The sequence below is a fragment of the Peromyscus leucopus genome, chromosome 14 (assembly GCF_004664715.2).
Source record: "Peromyscus leucopus breed LL Stock chromosome 14, UCI_PerLeu_2.1, whole genome shotgun sequence".
NCBI classification, from domain to species: Eukaryota; Metazoa; Chordata; class Mammalia; order Rodentia; family Cricetidae; genus Peromyscus; species Peromyscus leucopus.
This window is the reverse complement of record NC_051075.1, coordinates 54439988-54461426: the sequence shown is the minus strand read 5'-3', so window position 1 is coordinate 54461426 and position 21439 is coordinate 54439988. Positions and strand designations below refer to the sequence as shown.

Genomic DNA, 21439 nt, shown 5'->3' with positions numbered 1-21439 from the left:
CAGTCTCTGAAGAATGATGTCCAGGACACAGGGCCAGGGGCCCAGTCAGACAAGTGCAGCAGAGAAGAAGAAGCCCGCAAGATGAATGGACAGTGGCACCACCCACCCCCTCCCTGAGCCAACTCCGAGGATACCCACACACACTAAGGAAGGGATGAGTGGATGCACTGGCATACAGACTAAGATAATCAAGCGAGCACCCTTCCGTACCTGTCTACATCCCCGCACTGACACACTTAGACACCACACCAGTGAGATGGCAATCCGGAAATGGTATCTGTACCAATTTCCAGGTTGCGCGCGAGTTGACATAGATGAAGTGGGGCAAGGAACATGCCCAGTGCTCACAGCTTCATGGGATCTGTAATTATCTCAAAACAAATATTAAAAAAAAAAAAAAAAAAAAAAAAAAAAAAGATCACAACGCAGGTTAAATAAGTCAGCTGAGCTCTTGGGAGGTTGCTGTAGGAGGACCGTGAAGGGGTTCACCACCAGCACAGGCCACGTGGTGAGCACCAAACCAACCTGAGCTGGGTGAGACCTTGTCTCCAAAAAAGAAGAAAAAGACAGGTAAGTCATCTGGGCACAACACAAGTATCTGGAACATGCTTCCTGTTTATAGTTCTCTACTTAGCAGCAAGTGTCCAGGTTAGAAGGGGTGGGAGGTGATGGCTGTCAACCAGAATTCCACGTAAGCCAAGGTGTGAAATACAGTCCTTTCCACACACGCAGGGCATCAGCAGCACTACCTCTCCAACATGCTCATGCAGCCTGGGCTCCGACCCCAAATGGAACAGAGCATGCCAAGTGGAAGAGCCCAGAAGACAGGTAATTTAGATTAAAAATAGAAGAGAAAATAGGTTTAAAACAAAAGTTTATATGCTGGAGGGGATGGAGAGAGATGGACACAGGATAGGGACAGACTAATAATAATAATAGTAATACTAATACTAATAATAATAGGTGTAATGGCACGTACCTATAATTTCAGGGCTGAGGAAGGAGGCAGGAGTTCAAGGCCAGCCTGGACTATTGAGATAACCTATCTCTATCTCCAAAAAAAAAAAAAGGGGGGGGGGAAGGTTGGGGATTTAGCTCAGTGGTAGAGTGCTTGCCTAGCAAGTGCAAGGCCCTGGGTTTGGTCCTTGACTCGGGAGTGGGGTGGGGGAGTCAAGATTGCTAAGCTGGTAAGCACAGGTATGAAGTCATTAACATTAGTAACCAAGAATATGCTGGGTTTTGTTTTGGTGTGTGTGTGTGTGTGTGTGTGTGTGTGTGTGTGTGTGGTTAACTTTGGACTGGGGTGCAAGGAAAATGGATAGGGCCAGAGCTCTTACCTTTCCTTAGAAATTTTGTATTCTAAGGCCAGTGGGTAGAGGTGTTGGTAGCCAAGTCTGAGAACCTGAGTAGGACCCTAGGACCCACACGGTAGTTCTGACCTCTACCCAGGTGCCGTTGTATGAGGGCTCATCATACACAATGTACAAAGTGCAATACAAACTTTTAAAAAGAAAACCCATGTTTCTATTATAGTCTTTAAATTAGATGTATGTATTATTTTGATTAAAAAATTCTTATAATTAGCTAGGCAATGGTAACACATGTCTTTAATCCTAGCACTGGAGAGAGGTAGAGGCAGATAGATAGATCTCTGTGTTCAAGGCCAGCCTGGTCTACAGAGCAAGTTCCAGGACAGCCACGGCTATACAAGGAAACCCTGTGCAAAAAAATACAACAAAAATTACTGAAATGATACCTTATTAAAATTTAAGAAATTCTGTGGGCCAGGGTGTAGCTCTAGGGTAGAAGTCTTGCCCTGCAGGCCCAAGGCCCTGGGTTTGATTCTCAGCAAACTCTTAGAAAAGAGAACAGCACCTACCTCACCCTAAGTACCAAGAAAGAAATTCAACCTCCAGGGCAAGGCCCTTCAGGGCTGGGGTCTCTGGCCAGTGTAGCCAACTCTCCCACAGAGGCTCCAGTAAACCTGAATCACCAATACTGGCCCTGAGCCCATGAAAGCCAGAACCATCAGCTCCCTCCACCCCAATCTCATCCTGTGAAACCCAGAACCATCAGCTCCCTCCACCCCAAACTCCTTTTGTCCTCCAGGCCATCTCCTCCCAGTTCTGGGTCTGTCCACGTGGCCTTCGGGTTGACCCTCCTCCCCTGCATCCATCCTCACCGACAAGTCTCTCCGTCAGAATTCTGTTATAGTGCTTCCCCGTCTAAACTGTGTCTGACTTGAAAATAAATAAATAAATAAATAAATAAATAAATAAATAAATAAATAAAAAATGCTGTTTTAGTATAACCAGCGTTTTCACATTTTTATTTAAAACTACTTTTAGATTTTAGTTAGATACAGACTTGATCACAGGGAATTCTGAGGTATGCAATATATATTTATATGTAAATGTGTATACACACACACACACACACACACAGGTTAGCTAAGAGATTCTGAAATGTTTTGTTGTCCTCTTCCTTCCTAACCTGGGAGCTAACAATCTGTTTCTTTACATGAGGAACCACAGCCATCTCGGGCTCCTCCCGGGCCACTGGCCCTGGCTCTCGAAGTTTTGATGTATGCATACGAGGCTGAAGACAACCACACCGTGCGGGCACCGTGCTGGTCAAGCGTGTGGGACACACAGTCGTAACCAGGGCAGATGTGCTTCAGAACTGACGGAATGGTGTTCTCACTTCCGTCCCTTCATCCCTCCGCCTCCCAACCTGCCCAGGCTCTTACCTCCAGTGCTCTTCCCAGCCCTGCTACCATCAATAGAGGCACCCAGCTGGGGGAGAGGGCTGGGTGTGGTAAAGCAGACAGCTAAACTAACTGTCAGTCAGGAGTCTCTCACATGCCCTTCCATCCAGAGGGGGAGGGCCCTAAATTTGCATTTCTAAGGAAACCAAGTAGGCTAGGGCACTTGGAGATCTACAGCCACAGATCTCGGTTTACCTAAAACCCAGAGCCAGGTCCTGGACTCCCAACGTCTCTGAACTGATGAGATTCAGTGTGTCCAAAATTTCATCTACTTCAAAAATGTCCCCCCTCTTCCCCAGCCTGCTTCCACCATGCCACCGGGCATGTTTCCTCCACGCCCTTGTACCTAACTCTCACTAGTCACATTGCTTTTAACACCCCACCACCACCACACTCCTTCCTTCTAGACTAGATCTAACCGGATGATACCCGTTACCTAAGTCCACCCCACCTCTTTTCCCCCCAGATACCCTTGGCTTCCAGATCCTTCCTTCCTATCATTGCCAGAATTCTTTTCCTAAGAGGGGAGCTCCTTCCGGGCCCAGGAACCTTCAACGGCTTCTTTTGGTCAAACATAAAGTACAATTAACTTTTTATTTTGGGGCAATTATACACCAGGCACTAAGTTACACACACAGTATGCACATGGCTCAGTTTCTGCAAAACACTTGAGAGGAAAGAACTACTTATTAGCCACATCTTACTAAACGACTCAAAAAGACTCACTAGTTCAAAAGGGTAGTTCCCTACACCTACGAAACTGCCCAGGCATGATTCGATTCTGAATCAATTTAAACAGGCCTCCTCAGACTGCCACTGAGTCAGACCAATCATTTTCCGACCTCACCCACCCGCCTTGGACGAGGTTTCCGGAGCTGCCCTTCCCATTCTCCAGAGCCTCCACTGTAACGGGCTCTGCTAACGGGGAAATCGAGGCCAGGGGACTCAAGTCCCTGTCCAAGGTCAGCCAGCTGGCTTGTCACGGCTCTACAACAAGGTCCTGACTCCTTCCTGCTCCTGGGCTTTGTCCCCATAGCAGGCCCGGGTCCCCCAGGATTCACCAACCAGCCTCATTTCTCCGAGACAAAAGGCCTGGAGGTGGTCCCAGACAGAACAACCCATCAGTCATGCCTCTGCCCTTCTCCTTGGGGACCTTCCCCCCGGCCGCCCCCGCCACCGCGGAGCCTGCAGAAGGGCCTCTGGAGAGCCGGAACTCCATGCCAGGACTCCTCCCTTGCTTCCTGTCACAAGTCACAGACCCAGGGGGGTGCTGGCAGGGTGTCTCCCACTCCCGCTAAATTGATCACCTCTCCAGGCAGTCAGGACGGGTACAGATTGACGTTCTTTTCTACGCTGCCCTTCTTTTCTGTTCTGGGGACTGAACCCAGGCCTCAGACCTGCTAGGTGTTTGTTCCAACACTGGGCTACATGCTGAGTTCCCTAACTACCACTCCTAAAAACAAACAAACAAAAAAACTGAAGAAGAAGAAGAAGAAGAAGAAGAGGAGGAGGAGGAGGAGGAGGAGGAGGAGGAGGAGGAGGAGAGGAAGAGGAGGGCAGAGTGGTAGAACACACCTTTGATGCCAGCATGATGAGGCCTTGTCTCAAAAACAAAGAAAAAAAAAGGGTGGTGGTGGTGGTGGTAATGGTGGTATGGGCAGAGAGATAGCTCTGTGGGTAAAAGCACATACTGTTCTTGCAGAAGACCCAAGTTCAATTCTTAGCACCCACAAAGAGCTCACAACTGCCTCTAACTCCAGCTTCCTGAGATCTGCAGACCTCTTCTGGCCTCCATAGACACCAGACATGCATGCGCACAGGCCCCCCTCCCCCAAGTACACAAGTGTCATTTTTAAAGTGGGGGTATCCTTCCTTGCTTTATAGGATACCCAGGCTCCAAGCCAGCCTTGAACTCCTAAATTTAAGCAATCCTCCTGCTTCAGCTTCTGGAGCAGCTGAGACTATGCTTGGTACCACACTCGGCATGGTTGCTTTCACTGGCTGGCAAAGACATAATGTTGTCCTGAAACACTTGATGTTTCCTCTGCATGGAATGCTGACAGTTTTGTCCTAAAACACTTGGTGTTTCCTATGCATAGAAACCTCAATCACGCCTCACAAAATGTGCACAGAAAAGCTTTTTAAAAACAATCTTTTTCAGGCCCATGCTCATAATCCCAGTACTTGGAAGTAGAGGCCAAAGCCAGGGCTGCATGAGATGCTACCTCAAGACAACACAAAAGGTAAGCTGTGTGTGGTGGCTCACACCGGTAATGGAGGCGCTTGAGAGGTTGAGGCAGATGAATTGCAGAGATGAGGTAGGCCTGGGTTTCCACAGTGACACAGACACACACACACACACACACACACACACACACACACACACACACAGACACACAGACACACACACACACACACACACACACACACACACGGCTCAGCAAAGTAAGGCACTTTGCTGCTATACTTGAAAAACTGTGTGGGTCCCTCAGGACCTCCATAAAAGGACCGGCTCCTTACCTGTTTTCCCTCTGACCTCCACACACAACAATAAACAAATGTAATAAAAATGCTAAAAACAACCAAAGAGCGTACAGGGTGACTCATGCCAGTCATCCCAGCACTCAGGAGGCCGAGGCAAGAGAACTACTGTAAGTTTGAGGTTCTGTCTGCAAAAATAATTGTCTTATGTCATGAGATTCAAAATATGCAAATAAAACTAAAATCAGTATATTGCCATTACATTTTATATATGCAAATTGGCCAGACGTCTTTGGCTGGTCCTAACTGGGAAAATGAGGGGCCACTTTTGTTTGGGGCCTGTCCCATGGTCACACACTTTGAACTTCCTGTAGGCCAGGAGCTATGAGGCACCTTGGGTTTGGGGAAAGGAAGCTTGTCCCTTCCAAGATTATTGTCTTCTCAGGGATTCAAAGCTCTGCTAACAGTGTCCGTGACATCATAAGGGCTGGTGATGGATGAAGTCTACGTGCGTCATCACTGATAACTGTACCATCACCATTAGAAAAAACACTGAGAGGAGGAGGGAATCGGGACCAGAGGTGAGGGTTGAGGGGACTTTGTCTGAGGACTGGTGGCTCTTGATGGAAGGACCCACACCCAGCGGAAAGGTAGGTAGTTACTATAAAGAGTGGTCGAGGTCAATGGACAAGACCCTGGAGTTTCTCCTCAGAAAACCTCATGTCTACAGCTTTGATTAGTGAGGAATCAGTATCACAGACTAGAAACCCACACTCAGCCCTAAGACCCCTAAAAGTAGATACTGCCCGTCACAGAAAAGGGCTGTCTGTGAGGGCAGACCCCCTCCGCCCAAGTTCAAAACCTGAAGCCCCAGAGATACCAAGGCAGAAAGAACGCCTAAAGAAATGGATCTGGGCCGGGCGTTGGTGGCGCACGCCTTTAATCCCAGCACTTGGGAGGCAGAGCCAGGCGGATCTCTGTGAGTTCGAGGCCAGCCTGGGCTACCAAGTGAGCTCCAGGAAAGGCGCAAAGCTACACAGAGAAACCCTGTCTCGAAAAAACAAAACAAAACAAAACAAAACAAAAAAAAAAAAAAAGAAATGGATCTGTCTACCCGACTAGCAAGTTCACAACTTGACTGAGAGGGAAACAAGGTCATAATCAGAAAGCTATTAATCAGATCGGCTGGATGTTTAATCCCATCGCGATGTCCCTTGCCTCAGCGTCCCTTTTCCTGGGCAGGTAGGCACCTTTGCCAGTTTCTCTGCTCCCAGGGCAGGCTTATCCTCCTGGGTAGTCCCAAGCCGCCCTTTAGATATGCTAATAAATTCAATCAGACTGCTGTCTTCCCTGTGCCAGGAGCCACCATGTCCGTCAGTAAGGTGCCTCGGCCTATCTCTGAGCTCATCTATTCTGGGCAAGGCCGCCACAGCCCCCAGCTCTGCAAGCTCGCTCCACTAACAATGAATCCTGTCAGAGGTGGCGGAGACATCCCACTCACACCACTGCGGAAGGAAGCCGGGCAACTGACGGCGCATGGCTCTCTAAGGGGTGGGTAGGAAGTCTAGGAATTTGTGGCCCAACATCCAGCTGCCCTGGCTCCGTCACATGTTAGGAGCAGCCAGAGATGACAAGTACATGCTGGATTTGTCTGGGTCCCAGCCCTACTTGATTTACAAAATCTGGAGGCAGGCTGCTTCGCCCACCTCCCCACAACCCTCTCTTCTCCCCACCTGCTCGGCTAAGCTCGGAGAATGGACCACTGACAACCAGGGGCTGTCTCCAGACAACTGTCGTAACATCCTAGTTTCTGCAAACTCCCATACGTGATGGAGCAGACAGAAATTTCTGACAGGAAGGGATGACAGCGTTGGAACAGCTATGGCGCTCAGAGCCTATAGAAGTTTGCTTGGGAATCGATCCACAGACTAAACCTTTCCTGTGTAGCCCAGGCTGACCTAGAACTTGTTACGCAGACCCGGCTGGCCTCCCACTGCCTCCCCTGTACTTCAATCAAAGGCTTATACCACTCCGCCCAGCCCACAAAACCAGACCTTTAAAAGATGGTCTGAAGCTGAGGTGTAGCTCAGTAGATTAGGTTCCAGTTTGGCCCAGTGGTTTAATCCCCCCCCCACACACACACACACAGGAGGCAGAGGCTGGTGATCTGTGGATTCGAGGCCAGCCTGGACTACACAGCAAATTCTGGGCTAACTAGGTCTCAAGAGTTGAACAAACAAACACACAAACACACATTGCCTCATACCGAAAACACCCCCCCTGACCATACACACAAAGGAAAATGGCCCCATCTCCCTGGTTAGGAGAAAGATGCTCTGGTCTGGAGCCTACTGCCATGCCTGAAGACTACAGACCCCCTGAGCATTCAGCACTGAATTCAGCTTTGTTGAAGACATGATCTACATCCCCACCTCTCCCATCTCCACTCTGCACCTTACGCAGAGCAGGAACTTAACAAATTATTACTTCATTCTTTTGCTGTTTGACTGCATTTAGAAACAACGAAAACCACGGTGGAGAGTTCCTGTTATTCCAGTACTTGAGGGGTAGAGACAGGGGAACAGTCGGCCTGCTAGGGCTAGGCCATGATTGCAATCTTTGTGAGATTGAAACCCCAGAGTTACTAAGGAGAGCATCCGGCCAACTTCCGGCCTCAAACTAGCTTTCCACTGTTCTGGAGAGAAGACTCTCCCACCAGGTAATGAGCTCAGACCTCTCCTGGAGATAAGGGCCACAGCATTCAGCCAACTTCTAGGAAGAGATCTGTATCCTTTTCATGGTAGCGCATAATTAATACTGTTTACAGATCTTCCCTAAGACACTCCTGGCCACCTGGAGAGGGGGTGGCAGAGGCTCTGGGTCTGTACACACCAGCCTCAGCTTCCAGAAAATCTGATCTAGAATATTCCTGCTCCATTTAAAGACACCATTAAAAAGGGGGAAAATGCTGTCTTCTAAAATCCCATTTTCAAAAAGTTGTGTCTAAAACAACGAGCCTGGAAGGCCACGTCCCAATTTAGGAAGAAAAACCTAGGGTTTCGGTAACATACATGGATTTAAACATCTCTTCCATGGCCAACATCCGCTGATCTGTAAGATTTCATTGAGCTGCTAGTTCTCTGCCATGGCTGAAGCAAAAGGCAGAACTGTCTACTACACAACGTATTTCATATAGAGCACAAAGTATTTCATATAGAGCCCAGGTTCCTTCCATTTCATATAGAGCCCAGGTTCCTTCCACCCAAGGGCAAGGGGATAAAGCTGCAGATGCCCATATGCACCAGGTCCTGGGTTCCACCCCCATCACCAAAGCGGGGAATAAAAAGCAGCCAGGCCTGGAGGCATTCATCTGTCTCAGAGCCTGATTGACAAGATGCTCAGTACATTTGCAGCCGGGAGGGGTGGTACCGGTGGTGACAAAAAACATGCCTTAACACTTTGGACACTTTCATCTTAACAAGTTTTTAAAATGGGTTTGCTTAAAGTATTACTCACAGCCGGATATATTAGCGTATGCTTTTATTCCTGGTACTCCAGAAACAGAGGCAGGTGGATCTCCTGAGTTTTGGGAGAGCCAAGGCTACATAGTAAGACCCTGTCACAAAACATCAAATAAATATCTTTATTCATGACTACTATAGGCTAATTACATTGTATCTATTTTGTGGGCATGAGTGCCACAGTGCCCATGTGGAGGTCAGGAGTTATCCACCATGTGGGTTACAGGGACTGAGAGGTCATTAGGCTAGGTGGCAGACTCTTCCCACTGAGCAATCTCAGAGGCCCGAAAATAGTTTAGTCATCTAAATCTTATTAGGTCAAAATAATTATACTACCTTATTGAAATATATGCTGATTAAAAAGCTTTTCCTATATGATCCAACAGATTACACTTGTTGTCACAGCAAAAGTGTATATAGTAAGCGACACTATTCAAGTAAAAATAGCAAGAAACGCCAAGCTAGGGGCCAAGGCTGATGACGGGAGTTCCATCCCAGGGACCCACAGGGTAGGAAAGAAGCTACTTCAGCAAGCTGTCCTCTGGTTGGCAAGCAAGCACACACGTACACAATCAGTTCCTAGGTTCAATTTCCAACAGGGTATAGGAAAAAAAGAAAAAAGCGAGACAGAAAGACAGACAGACAGACAGACACACACACACACACACACACACACACACACGACACACACTAGCTGTGGTAGGGATAAAACATGCCTCTAATCCCAGCAGGTGGACATCTGGGAGGAAAGAAGCAGGAGGACCGAGGTCAAGGCCAGCCTTGTTGACACACTGAATTGACCCTACAGAGGACCCTAAAGAGAAAATCCACTTCATACGGCGCACGAGGAAGCTGAGTTTGACCTCACAGGTAAGGAAATGAATGGTTCAAGAGTCTGAGGCAGGAGCTTGGTGGGTTAGCCTGGACTCTCAATGGATTCAAGTAGCATTATAAACGTATCTAACCTTTAATGCCCTCAATTGGTCTACGAGATTGTTATCTGAGGAGATTAACAAATAAAAATCTGTTGAATCAACAGTATCATCCTAGGGAAGCTTGGCCAGCTTCTTCCGAAGTGGTCAAGGGAGAACACTGGAACAGAACACCTTTGAGGCCAAAAGGCTGAGAACAGTGGGGGAGGAGCCAGACTGGGAGACACAGGCAACACCCCCCGGGTTTCCTCCAGCTGACTGGTACTCTGTCCAGATCGGAATCAGCACTTCTCAGTTACCTGTACAGACGGTGCTTGGTAGGCACTCAGTCAGCCTGACTGACTGAAGGCAAGTGTTCTACACTACACCTGACGGGATTAGAATCTCTCCCGGCCCCTCTGGGCCACGGAGGAGACTGCCCAGTGGGGGCAGGGCCACCATTAGCCTCCACTTACCTATACAGCAGGAAGTAACAGGATTCCTGAACACCTTCATCAAGATGAAAGAGGTGTCTACCCCAGGGCTACCAGCAGGTGACTCAAGTGATATGCAAATGCACTGAAAAATAGCCTAAGGTAAACAGGATAGCTGCCAGTTCCAGGCCCCTGAGGACAGGCCTACCTTTCTACAATTAAGATAAAAACAAAGAGACCCTTTAGAGTTCTAGTTCACAAGTCTGGACCGATGGGGCAAATGATGCTAACACCTATCTTTCCCCCCCCCCCAAAAAATAAACTTTTGGAGGGAAGAGTCGAGCATTTGGCATGATTCAGGCTTGGGTATTGGCATGGATTTTTCTTCGGTGTTTCAGGGGTACATCTACAGTCTTACAGTTAGAACCCTCTGTCTAGCATCCCTGGGTGAGAAACATTGAGACACGAAACAGGAGTCCTCCAGAGAGCTTCTGCTCCCATGGGAACCCAGATTTGAATTTAAGAAAATAAACCATGCTGGACCTTTCAGGACAGAGCCCCCACCCACAGCCTTGCAGCGCCCACCAGCCCACGCACGCACGCACGCACCTTGGATGGTTCTCTTGAAGAATGCCTTGCAGGCCTCGCAGGAGGCCACGCCATAGTGGTAGCCAGAGGCAATGTCCCCGCACACGAGGCACAGACGCTTGGGGATGGCGTTGAGCACGTACTCGCACTTGATGTCGTCCACGATACCACTGGCACAGTCCTCGTAGCTCTTGCGGCACGGGGTGCCTCCCAGCCCCGCGCCTGCGAACATGGGCGGCGAGTCCAGACCGTTGGCGTGGGTGCCCAGGGCCATGCCAAAGCCGCCGCTGGCGTCCGAGGAGCCGCTGGGGCTGTGGTGGCTGAGGGCATCAATGCCCGAGGATGGGCTGGATGGCTCCGTCTTAATGAAGGAGCCGCAGCTGGAGCCCAGGTGCCGATCTTCGGAGGACATTCGGTTCAGCAGCCTGTGGACACAAAGCGCGGGAGTCAGTCCTAAGCTAGGTGAGAAGGTGGGCGGGGCGCCGGCCTAGTGGGCGGGGCGCATGGGCGTGTCTGCAGCTAAGGCGTTGGGGAGAGAGAGGTAAGGGTGGCCAGACCAGTAGCAGCCACCCAGAACAGCCTTCCGCCGACTTCAGAGTGCCAAGAAACTTTTGCATTCGTAAACTTCAAATCTCGCACCCTGTGCTTTGCAAATTGCTGGCTTAACAAGATGCTAACCATCCCTCCTCAAATACCTGGCCAACCTTCCTACCTTGACAATAAATGGAGGCTGACAATGTACCTGTCCCAAGCATGCAGCCTCCCTCACCTCAGGCACCGGCAGTAAAAGAGGCTTTTAGCCCCTTTCAGTCCCTCCAACCCTAATGAGTTGTGAAGTTCAAGCGTGGGATCCTCAGTTCTTCACCCTTACCAAGACTGCCAAATCTTCTAACTGGAGCAAAGGCACCAACCAGGTAGATGGTTGTTGATTTTTTGCCTGAGGTCCAGGCTTGGTATTGGAAGCCCTATCTAAAGTATGATTTCTTGACTATTTTCCCTTTTTTTTGGGGGAGGGGATCGATTTTTTGAGGCAGGGTTTTTCCCTGTAGCTCTGGCCGTCCTAGAACTCACTCTATAGACCAGGCTGGCCTCAAACTCACAGACTTCACCAGCGTAAGGAGTGCCCCCACCCCACACACAGTTTCTATTTTCCCTTCTTAGCCCCTGAATAATCCAGCTTGCACCCAGGCCCCCCCCCCCCAGTCCACCAAGGCAGTCTCCATTAGAACGCATGAAGGAACCGGGCAAACCCAATTCTATACAGCTCTCTCTTTTGCCTCCTACTTCCTCTCTTTTTGAGATGGAATCTGTGAGAGCAGCCCTGGCTGGCCCAGAATTCATTAGGTAGTAGTTCAGTCTCTCCTCAAGCCCTGTACCCTTCTGCCTCAGCTAAGGAAGGGCTGGGCTAACAGGCCTACACCACCACGTGACTTCACAGGGTGTCTCTCTCTCTCTCTCTCTCTCTCTCTCTCTCTCTCTCTCTCTCTCTCTCTCTCTCTCTCTCTCTGTGTGTGTGTGTGTGTGTGTGTGTGTGTGTGTAGTGTCCTGGAACTCACCCTATAGACCAGGCCGGGCTCAAACTCACAGAAATCAGCTTGTCGCTGCCTCCCGCTGGGGATTAAAGGCCTGCACCACTAAGCCTTAACCAGAGTTGTTTTCTTTTAGAGAGCCTCATGTCAGCTCTGTTTAACACCTATATTCCTTTTGCCTGATTTTTTTTTTTAAGCCTGGACCAACCTCCAAGAACGCTTTGAAGTCTCACCAATACGGCAGACGGTTTGGGATCCCCAACAACTGTGGGATAATAGTGTATTTCTGGTTATTGGGAGCCCTGTCTCTCTAGCCAAGGTCACATGAAAGGGACTGGACTGACGGAGTGTTCAGGGGAGCCTGGTTGTTCACCAGGTTCAGTTAGGATCTGGTCTCAGGCTGGTGGCATGGGTAGACTGCCTCAAAAACTGTCCAGAGGTGCCAGGCAATGTGGCACATGCCTTTAATCTCAGCACTTTGGAGGCAGAGACAGGAAGATCTCTGAGTTTAAGGCCAGCCTGGTCTACATAAAGAGTTCCAGGACAGCTAGGACTACATAGAGACCTTCTCTCAAACAAACAAACAAAACTGTCTGTAGAGACATGACTCCCCAAAGTGGCCTCATTCTCAGACCTGCCTCTGTGCGGGGAGAGAATACGGAAAAGCTTGTGCACCCCGAACAGGGAAAAGGCAAAGGGGAAAAGCTTGGGAAAACAACAGGAACAGAATGACCCCTGGGCAGGAAGGAAGGTCCCAGCGCTGGAGGGTTCACACCTCCAGTGTCACTTGAAGGTAACTTGTCAACTCTTTCCCCGAGGGGGGTCTTTGTCTTTACACCCATGGAACAATCCCTGGCCTAGCCACACACCAAGGCCACGGGGTTGTTAATGTGACTGCCGAGGGGCTTTTGGTCCCACTGAAGCCAATCATTTTCAGGACACCTCCTGGGGTTGTGACTCGTCTGCACATAAACCTGTCAAGAGAGAGGGAGCTGCAGGTCCTGGATGAAAGACCCATGCAGCGGTCCTCAACCTTCCTAACGCTGCGACCCCTTAATACAGCTCCTCGTGCTGTGGTGACCCCCAACTATAACACTATTTTCATGGCTACTTCACAACCGGCATCTTGTTACTGAGTGGTGTCTCGGTTCCTAACACCATCAGAAATCCGGGTTCTTTCCACGGTGGTGACCCACAGGTTGAGAACCGCGGCTCAAGGCTCTTGTTCTCCAGCCTCCAGGAATGTGGTTTGTAAAGACTGGGACCCCAGGTCCCGCTGTGTTCCAAATGGAAGGTTCCTTCAACCTGGAGATCCTCTTGTACAGCCGCCACCCCCAACCCCCCACCCCCGGAGGCTCTCTCTCCTTTGTAAGCAGAGAGTCCCTTGTTAAGGGGTCTCCTCGAGGCCCTTTCTACATCTCTGGGCGCCGCTACCCGACACGCCTCTGAACACTGGCAAGGTATCCTGAGGAAAGAGCAGGGCGCCTGCCGTCTGCAGGGGAGTCGGACTGAGCACATGGCCAAGAGCACCGCGAAACTCCTCCCAACATGACCTTCCACACGGGCCGGGAAAACAGCTGACTCCTGGAACTTACGATTCTTGCTAGCTCTTGGGCCCCATGTGAAGCCCGGGGAGGGGGGACCAGAACCCCCAAATTCCCTAATTCTACTCAGCCTTCCACAGACTCTGAGAGCACCAAAGACTTCCCAAGATACACTTGACGGGCAGTGCCACCAGCCGCCCCTGTTGAGTGTGGACTGCAGGCCTCCTGCTTACCCTGTCTCTGGAGGCACAAGAAGCATGTACCCAGGAGGAGGCAGAGGGAGGCCGGAGCTTCTCCGGGAGGGTGTGGGCCACAGTTTTCCGCTGCCCTCCCCGTCTTGAAACTCAGCCTACCCTGAAAGACACTGGAGGTGTCTGGCTGTGTTCCTAACTGCCGGCTTCCTCTCCAGGCCTGTGTCTTGATTCAGAATGCCCCAAGGCATCCTTCCGTGTCTGGGATTCCCCCAGGGCTAAGAAACTGGATCCTGGTCTCAGCCCGAGTTGGTGTAGGAAGCAGCTAGTAATTTAGTATCTGAATCCCAACCGAGGGGCATTTGGTTTAATGACGCTATTTCTTTCTCTCTCCCTCCTCCACCTCTCCCTCCTCTTCCCTCCCTCCCTACGTCTCTCTTACTCTTCTCTCTATTTCTTTATTTCTTCGGTGTTTTTTTTTGTTTGTTTGTTTTTTGTTTTGTTTTTGTTTTTTGAGACAGGATCTATGTAGTCTTGTCTGTCTTGGAACTCAGTATGTAGACCAGGCTGGCCTCAAACACACAGAGATCCTCTTGCCTCTGCTTCTGAGTGCTGGAATTAAAAGCTATTTTATTATTACTTTGTGTGTGCGTGTGAACATAAGCACAGTTGCCCTTGGAAGGCAGAGGGGTGAGATCCTCTGGAGCTGGAGCAACAAGCAGTCGTGAGCAACCTGATGTGGGTTCTGGGGACTGAACTGAAATCCAAAGGAAGAGCAGTTAGTGCTCTTAACCTCTGAGCCATCTCTCCAGGCTGGACTTTAGCACACCATTCTCCTGCCTTCGTCTCAAGTGTTTACCCATTACCACATCTAATTTAGCTTCCTCGTCTCTGGCTATTCCCGCCCTACCAGGACACCTTCCCATGGACAGGCAGCATGTCTGGGTCCCTACTTCACACCAGCTACTGGCTGGCTGACAGCGGGACAAGCATAGCCCTGTCTCGGGATCAGAGCCTCCTCATGAAAATATCCCAAGCCCCAGGGGCAACGCGGCATACTACCTTAGGGGACACCCGTTTCTGGTCTTCTTTGGCTATAAAGATCCCCCTGATCCCGGGCGTGAGGAAACCCACTCTACCCGCTAACTTTGTCCTTACAGTCCCCCGAAACACAAATGGTGTCTTACTGTCCCCAAGAGGCCCAAAGTCCTCACTGTTACCTCTTGACCCCTAGAGTTAAGAGCAGAAAACCAGCAGGGCTACACCCGAAACTGTCTGAAATCCAGGAGAGGAAAACAATGGAGAACTCTGAGGCAGGGAGGGATGTCTTCTCTGGTCACCCTGGTTTCACACACTTGTCAAGGCAAAGGAAGTTACCGAAGATGCCAGACTCTCTGGGACGCTTGGCCATGGCCTCTGTCTGTGCCTGACTTCGGGCACTTATTCACAGAGAAGGAAGGACAGAGAGAAAGGAGCCCAAGAGGACAGTGAGGAGCTGTAAAGCCAACAAATAGGAGGCAGAGACAAGAAGATCGCAGCAAGTTCAAGGCCAGCCTAGACTACATAGTGAGACCCTACAGAAAGACGGGACACACACACACACACACACACACACACACACACACACACACACACACGGACGGACGGACGGACGGGAGGGAAGGAGGGACACGACACAGACGGAAGGCCAGAGGGATGGAGGGAAGAAGGGGAGGAAGAAGGGGCTTGGGGATGTGGCTCAGTCAGGAAAGTGCTGGTCAGCAACTGTGAAGACCGGAGTTCAGGTCCCCAGAACCCATGTAAAAAGCCAGACACGGGAGCATGCGTGCAGTCCCAGCACTGGAAAGGCAGAGACAGAAGGGTCCCGGGGATTTATCTGCCAGGGAGTCTTGTCAAACAGTGAGCTCCAGATTCACTGAGACACCCTGTCAAATAAATGAATGAATGAATAAGGTGGTGTGGTGTGGTGGTACACGCCTTTAGTTCCAACACTGGGGAGATAGAGACAGGTTGATCTCTACGAGTTTGAGGCCAGCCTGGTATATGCACAGAATTCCAGGCCAGCCAGGGCTGCACAGTGGCAGTCATTTTCATTCATTTTCTTCTCTCTGTCTCTCTCTCTCTCTCTCTCTCTCTCTCTCTCTCTCTCTCTCTCTCTCTCTCTCTCGGCAGGGTTTCTCTGTGTAGCCCTGGCTGTCATGGAACTTGCCATGTAGAAAGAACAGGCTGACCTCGAACTCAAGAGATTTGTCTGCTTCTGCTTCCCAAGTGCTGGGATTAAAGGTGCACGCCACCCCCCACCCCCCAACGCCACCCCCCACCCCCCCACGCCACCCACCCACCCACCCCCCGCTGAGACCCTGTCTCCAAAAAAAAAAAGTGGAGCATGATTAAGACACCCAATGTCAACTCTGGCCCCTGTATACATACAGGCAACCCCTCCTGTATACATCAACATGTACATGCTCAAATCAAACATGCACACTTAACTGAGGAGGAAACAGAAGTGAACTGAGGAGTCAGGAGAGAAAAAAGAGCCTGTCAAGAATGTGATGATCAGAGCCACCTGGAAGGGAGGTGGATAGCAGATCAGACACAGCCACCAAGTCAGGTGAAGGAAGAAGGGGCCAGTGTCCGCTGTCCTTAGTCATGAGGAGGTGACATGGCCCCAGAACAGGATGGCATCTATGGTGGGAATGGACACAATGTTGCAAGGGCTGCAGGGGAAGTGAATACACCACAATTCTTCCTGAAGTTTAGCTGCTGAGGTGGAGGTGGTCACAGCCGGGAAGGAAGGTGTCCCGCCTGCCTCCTGACAGCGCCATCTACAGGGCAGGCTCCCCTGGACTCAAGGATGTGGGTGTGGGGAAGGGACACACTTTCTACTGTCCTTGATCACATGAGTATCTTTGATACAGAGAGGCAAGTGGTGGAGAACGGAAGGAATGGAAGGTCTTTAAAAGCAACCATCCACGCTTTCCAGTTTGCCCCAATCCATCCCCACCTGCTGACCCACCACCACCTGCTCTCACCATTTCTCTCCCCAACACGGACCGAAAATTACAGATTGAGCAGTCCTCAACTGCAGTGCCTCAGACCAAGAGTGTTTGGGATCTGAGAATTTGTTTTCAGATTCTGGACTATTTGCATAGCCACAGTAAGATCATGGAGATGAGGTCCAATTCTAAACATGCATGTTTTCCCCAAGGTTACTAATCTACAGAGCCAGGGGGTAATTTTATACATTTTTTTTTTCAGTGCTGGGGATCAAACCGAGGGCCAGCCCCCAAATACAGAACTTTCAGAAAAATCACCCCAACACTACAAATCTGATGGTTTAATGAATATGAATTTTGAATTATTAGAGATATTTGTGTAGTACTGAGGATACGGGTCAGACGAAAAGCATGTATGATTCCTTGGGTTTGATCCCAGCACTGAACCAAAAAATAACAAATTCGGGTTTGGGAGAGAATTTTGGATCTCAGATTTTCAGAGTAGAGCACTCCACTTTACATCCGTTGCTGATGCTGGTTTTGTATGGAGGGTGATCCGGGCATCATAGCATTTGCCCGCAATCCCAGCTACTTAGGAAGCTGAGCTGACAGGGTCACAAGCCCTTCCCCCCACCCCCAACACACACACACACCCAGGCTACATAGTGGAACTCTGTCTCACAAACCAGTAAATAAATCATGAAGTGTAGGGATGGAAAGGGAAAGGCTAGGGTTGGAACATGTACAGGCCCTGGGTTCGGCACCCAAGATTGAGACATCTTAAAATCCTGAGGAACAAAGTCAGGATGGGAAGGCAGGGCCTGGGTGATGACCCAGCGGGCAAAAGCCTGATGCGTGTTTGATTCTGGAACCAGGGGAACTTCAGAAAGCTGTCCTGTAACCTCTACATGCTCCCCAACCCTTCAAAAACAAGCATGGAGGGCAGAAGCGGGGGATACAGGTCAGTTGATAGAGTGATCACCCAGCTTGTACAAGGCCCTGAGTTTGATCCCCCATATTGCTTAAACTCATTCCTGGTTGTGTATGCCAATAACTCCAGCGCTCAGGAGGTAGAGACAGGAAGAGCCAAAAGTTCAAGGCTAGCCTCAGGTACACGGCACAACGGTTGAGTTGAAGGCCAGCCAGGGCTACATTCAACGTTGCCACACAAAGATGGTACACACTCCTTTCATCCTAGCACTTGAGAGACAGAGGCAGGTGGATCTCTGAGAGTTAAAGGCCAGCCTGGACTACAGGCCAGTACCAGGCCAGCAAAGGCTACACAGTGAAAACCTTTCTCAAAAAATAAAGTAAAACCAAGAAAAATTAAAAATGAAACCATTTTAGAAGTGACCACGGATAGGTTACCAAGTGGAGTCCAGGAAGGATGCAGACTCAGGGTGAGAGAGGGAGGTAACCACCACATGCTCTGGGAGGGGGCGCAGGCCAGCCATCATCTGGGGCCGGCTGGATCAATGACTATTGACTCTTTGTGGGAAGGGAACGGACATCGCATCTCAGGGCCTCTGCAAGAGCAATCACTGGTGGTCGAAGGCCCTTGAGGCATCATTTCTCTTTGATCTGTCTGGTAACTGGAGCTCAACAAGCCTCCTTGGCCTCAATGTCACCACCATCTGACTGCATGTAGCCTCCGTCTTGCTTCCGCACAGCCCCAGCTGGACATCACTGCACAGAGCTGAAGACTCTTTTCAAACACAGAGCGACAGGGAGAACCTCAGAAGTTCTGAATGAAACCCAGTTTTGCCCCCAAACTCTGGGGGAAAAGAATTCCCAGTATCTCATGAATTCAGTAGGAATCCCAAGGGTCCCCCATCGAGGTGACCTGCCAGCAGGCAGGCAGGTGTAGAACTGGCCCGCCTACTTTCTACTGTGGGATGGGGTCTTTTCACCACTAAAAAGAATCTGGGTCACCAAAAACTGTTGTCTTCACTACAGCCATCTGGCTTTCTGCTCAAGCTATGCACCTGAGGGCAGCGCCAAACACCTGGGCCAAACATGCCAGTTCTGCCTCACGGTACGGTTGGTTCTGAGTAGCCAGTTCGCGCCTCCTCTAGTGCTCATTGGTGAAATGGGCTCAACCACAAGGCTGTCTAGGTGATGGTGCTGAGGAGGGGACCACCTCCAAACAGTGTTGGTCCCATGCCATCTCTTAGTGGGTGCTGCTGTTGTGATCATTACCGAGGGCAGCTTCTGGAGAAATCCAACAGCGAGCTGATCTGGGGTTAACCGACAAACACCAGCCTCATCCAAAATTGAGGATAAAATGCAAGGAATTTGCCAGATATTAGGAGGGGAAGGGGTTGACAAATAAAAGAAGAGAATATAGACAGGCCTGAACTGGGAATCCACTAAGGGGGGGAAGGTCTGAAATACAGACTCACACATTTCCACAATCAGCAACCTAACCGGAAACCAGAGACCATTAGGTGAGGCAGACGCCTCCTCAGACCCTCAGGCACCCAGGGAACACACCTAAACTTGCCGGCAATCCAAACACTTGAGAAGTGGCGGAGGAGATCTGAGCCAGCCTTGGCTACATATGGAGTACCAGACCAGCCTCTACCATGAGCATCCACCTTAACAAACAAAGCAACCAAAAGACTAGCACTTAAGGAAGGTTGGACTTGTTGGTGCGTGCCTAAAATGCCGGTGCTAGGATGGGAAGAGACGAATCAGAAATGCGGGCAACCGAGAAAGTTCAAGACCATGAGACTTGTCAAAAAAAAAAAAAAAAAAAAAAGGCACACCTCAACAGGACACAGGGCAAGTCTGTGGCTCGATGTCAGTCTCAGCTGTCCTGGTGCTTACTACATCAGAGTAAGGGGAGGAGGGGGCAGAGGGGGAGGAGGAGGAGAGGGGTGGGCCAACGATGAGACGTGTTAGGATTATGATAAATCAGGGTCTGTTCGCTGAGGTCCATTCATTATAGATGCATTTTTTTCTTAAACGCAGGAATTTCATTAATTCAAACCTTTCCCCAGTAGCCTGAATTGCTCATTTCAATGGAAAACGTTTTTTATCATTCCTGTGCGGTTGACATCCTGCATACTTGTGTCTTTCAACTTTCACAACCAGATACGCCCGCCCAGCTGAAGTCACTGACCCTCGGGTTCTCAGGAGACCTTCTGCCTAACCTGGCGACTTTTAGCTTAGGGAACCATAGCCTGGGAAACTGATTCGCCCCAAGTCACTAGAGAACCAGAGTGATTGGTGGACGGCGTTCAGGAAGTACGGGGTTTAGACTCTGAGCTGGGGGGACGTGCCTGGGAGACCAACCTGATGGAAAAGCCACCCACCTGCCACCATCCCAGGTCACATTGCTATTCAGGCACTTTCCTCTGTGATGTCTGGGTTTTATCTGTATTTGTCTCTCTTGGGAGTATCTTCGCTGGAACCCAGGACAAATGAGTAGTGCTCAACAGTGTAACAGCCTCAGCGACAGACAACCTTCCTCCTCCTCCTGCATGCTCCAGAGCTCAGGCAGAAATCTGTAATTAAGCACCATGTCGCTTGAAAGATTAGTCAAAACCAGGCTGATCCCAGACAACTGATGGAAATCTCATTGCACGCAAATTACGGCATGGAAAATAATGATAGGTAATTAGTGTCTTTCAATCGGGGCTTTTTATCCATCAGTTTTCAGGCTGCATACATGAGAATGGGGAAAGGGAGAGGCGGTGCTGATGCTGGAAGACACCGCTGGATGAAGAGCGGCTTGGCTGCCTCGGGACAGCTGGGAAGTCCCAGTCTGGCCCACAGATGGCCACCACTAGCTTTATGAAACTTCAGCCCTGACCCAGAACCTCCTCAGAGAAGTCCCTCATTCCGGGGTCATCAGTACTAGTGGCTCTCATTTTAGTCCACTCTGCTGGCTCTGGGTTCCCCACACCCCAGCCGAGGGTCAGGGAAACTGTCAGAGTCCGAATAAACTGGGTGTGGCGGCACAAGCCTATAATCCCATGACTTGGGAGGCTGAGGCAGGGGGATGACTGTGACTTCAGAACAGCTTGTACTAATACATAGCAAGACCTTGACTCAAAAACAAGACCAAAAATAAATAAATAAATAAATAAATAAATAAATAATAACAACAACAACAAAATGAACAGGGGTAGAAAGATGGCTCAGAAATTAAGAGCACTGGCTGCTCTCCCAGAGAACCAGGGTTTGACTCTCAACACCCACATGATAGCTCACATGATCTGTAACTCTAGTTCCACAGGCATCCAATGTCCTCTTTGACCTCTGGGGACACCAGGCACACGTTTGGTGCCCAGACACACATGTGGGCAAAACACTCAAGCACATAAAAGTAAAAATAAACAAATGACAGACTTGAAAGAGGCAGCAAGACGCATCAGTACACAAAAGTGCCTGCTTCCAAGCCTGATGGCGTGAGTTCTATGCCTGGGCCCCACACAGTGGAAGAAGAGAGCTACGCACACTCACAGGCACA

At 49.9% G+C, this 21439-nt stretch overlaps 1 protein-coding gene across 2 annotated transcripts in view; it reads right to left on the bottom strand.

Moving 5' to 3' along the window:
- The window catches only part of Esrrb (estrogen related receptor beta), a 166527-nt gene that overhangs the window by 40855 nt on the left and 104233 nt on the right, over positions 1-21439 (bottom strand). For both annotated transcript variants that reach the window (XM_028876219.2, XM_028876209.2), the window contains exon 2: positions 10724-11127. In XM_028876219.2, the coding sequence (XP_028732052.1) occupies positions 10724-11127 (404 nt within the window). The remainder of the gene's footprint in view (positions 1-10723; positions 11128-21439) is intronic.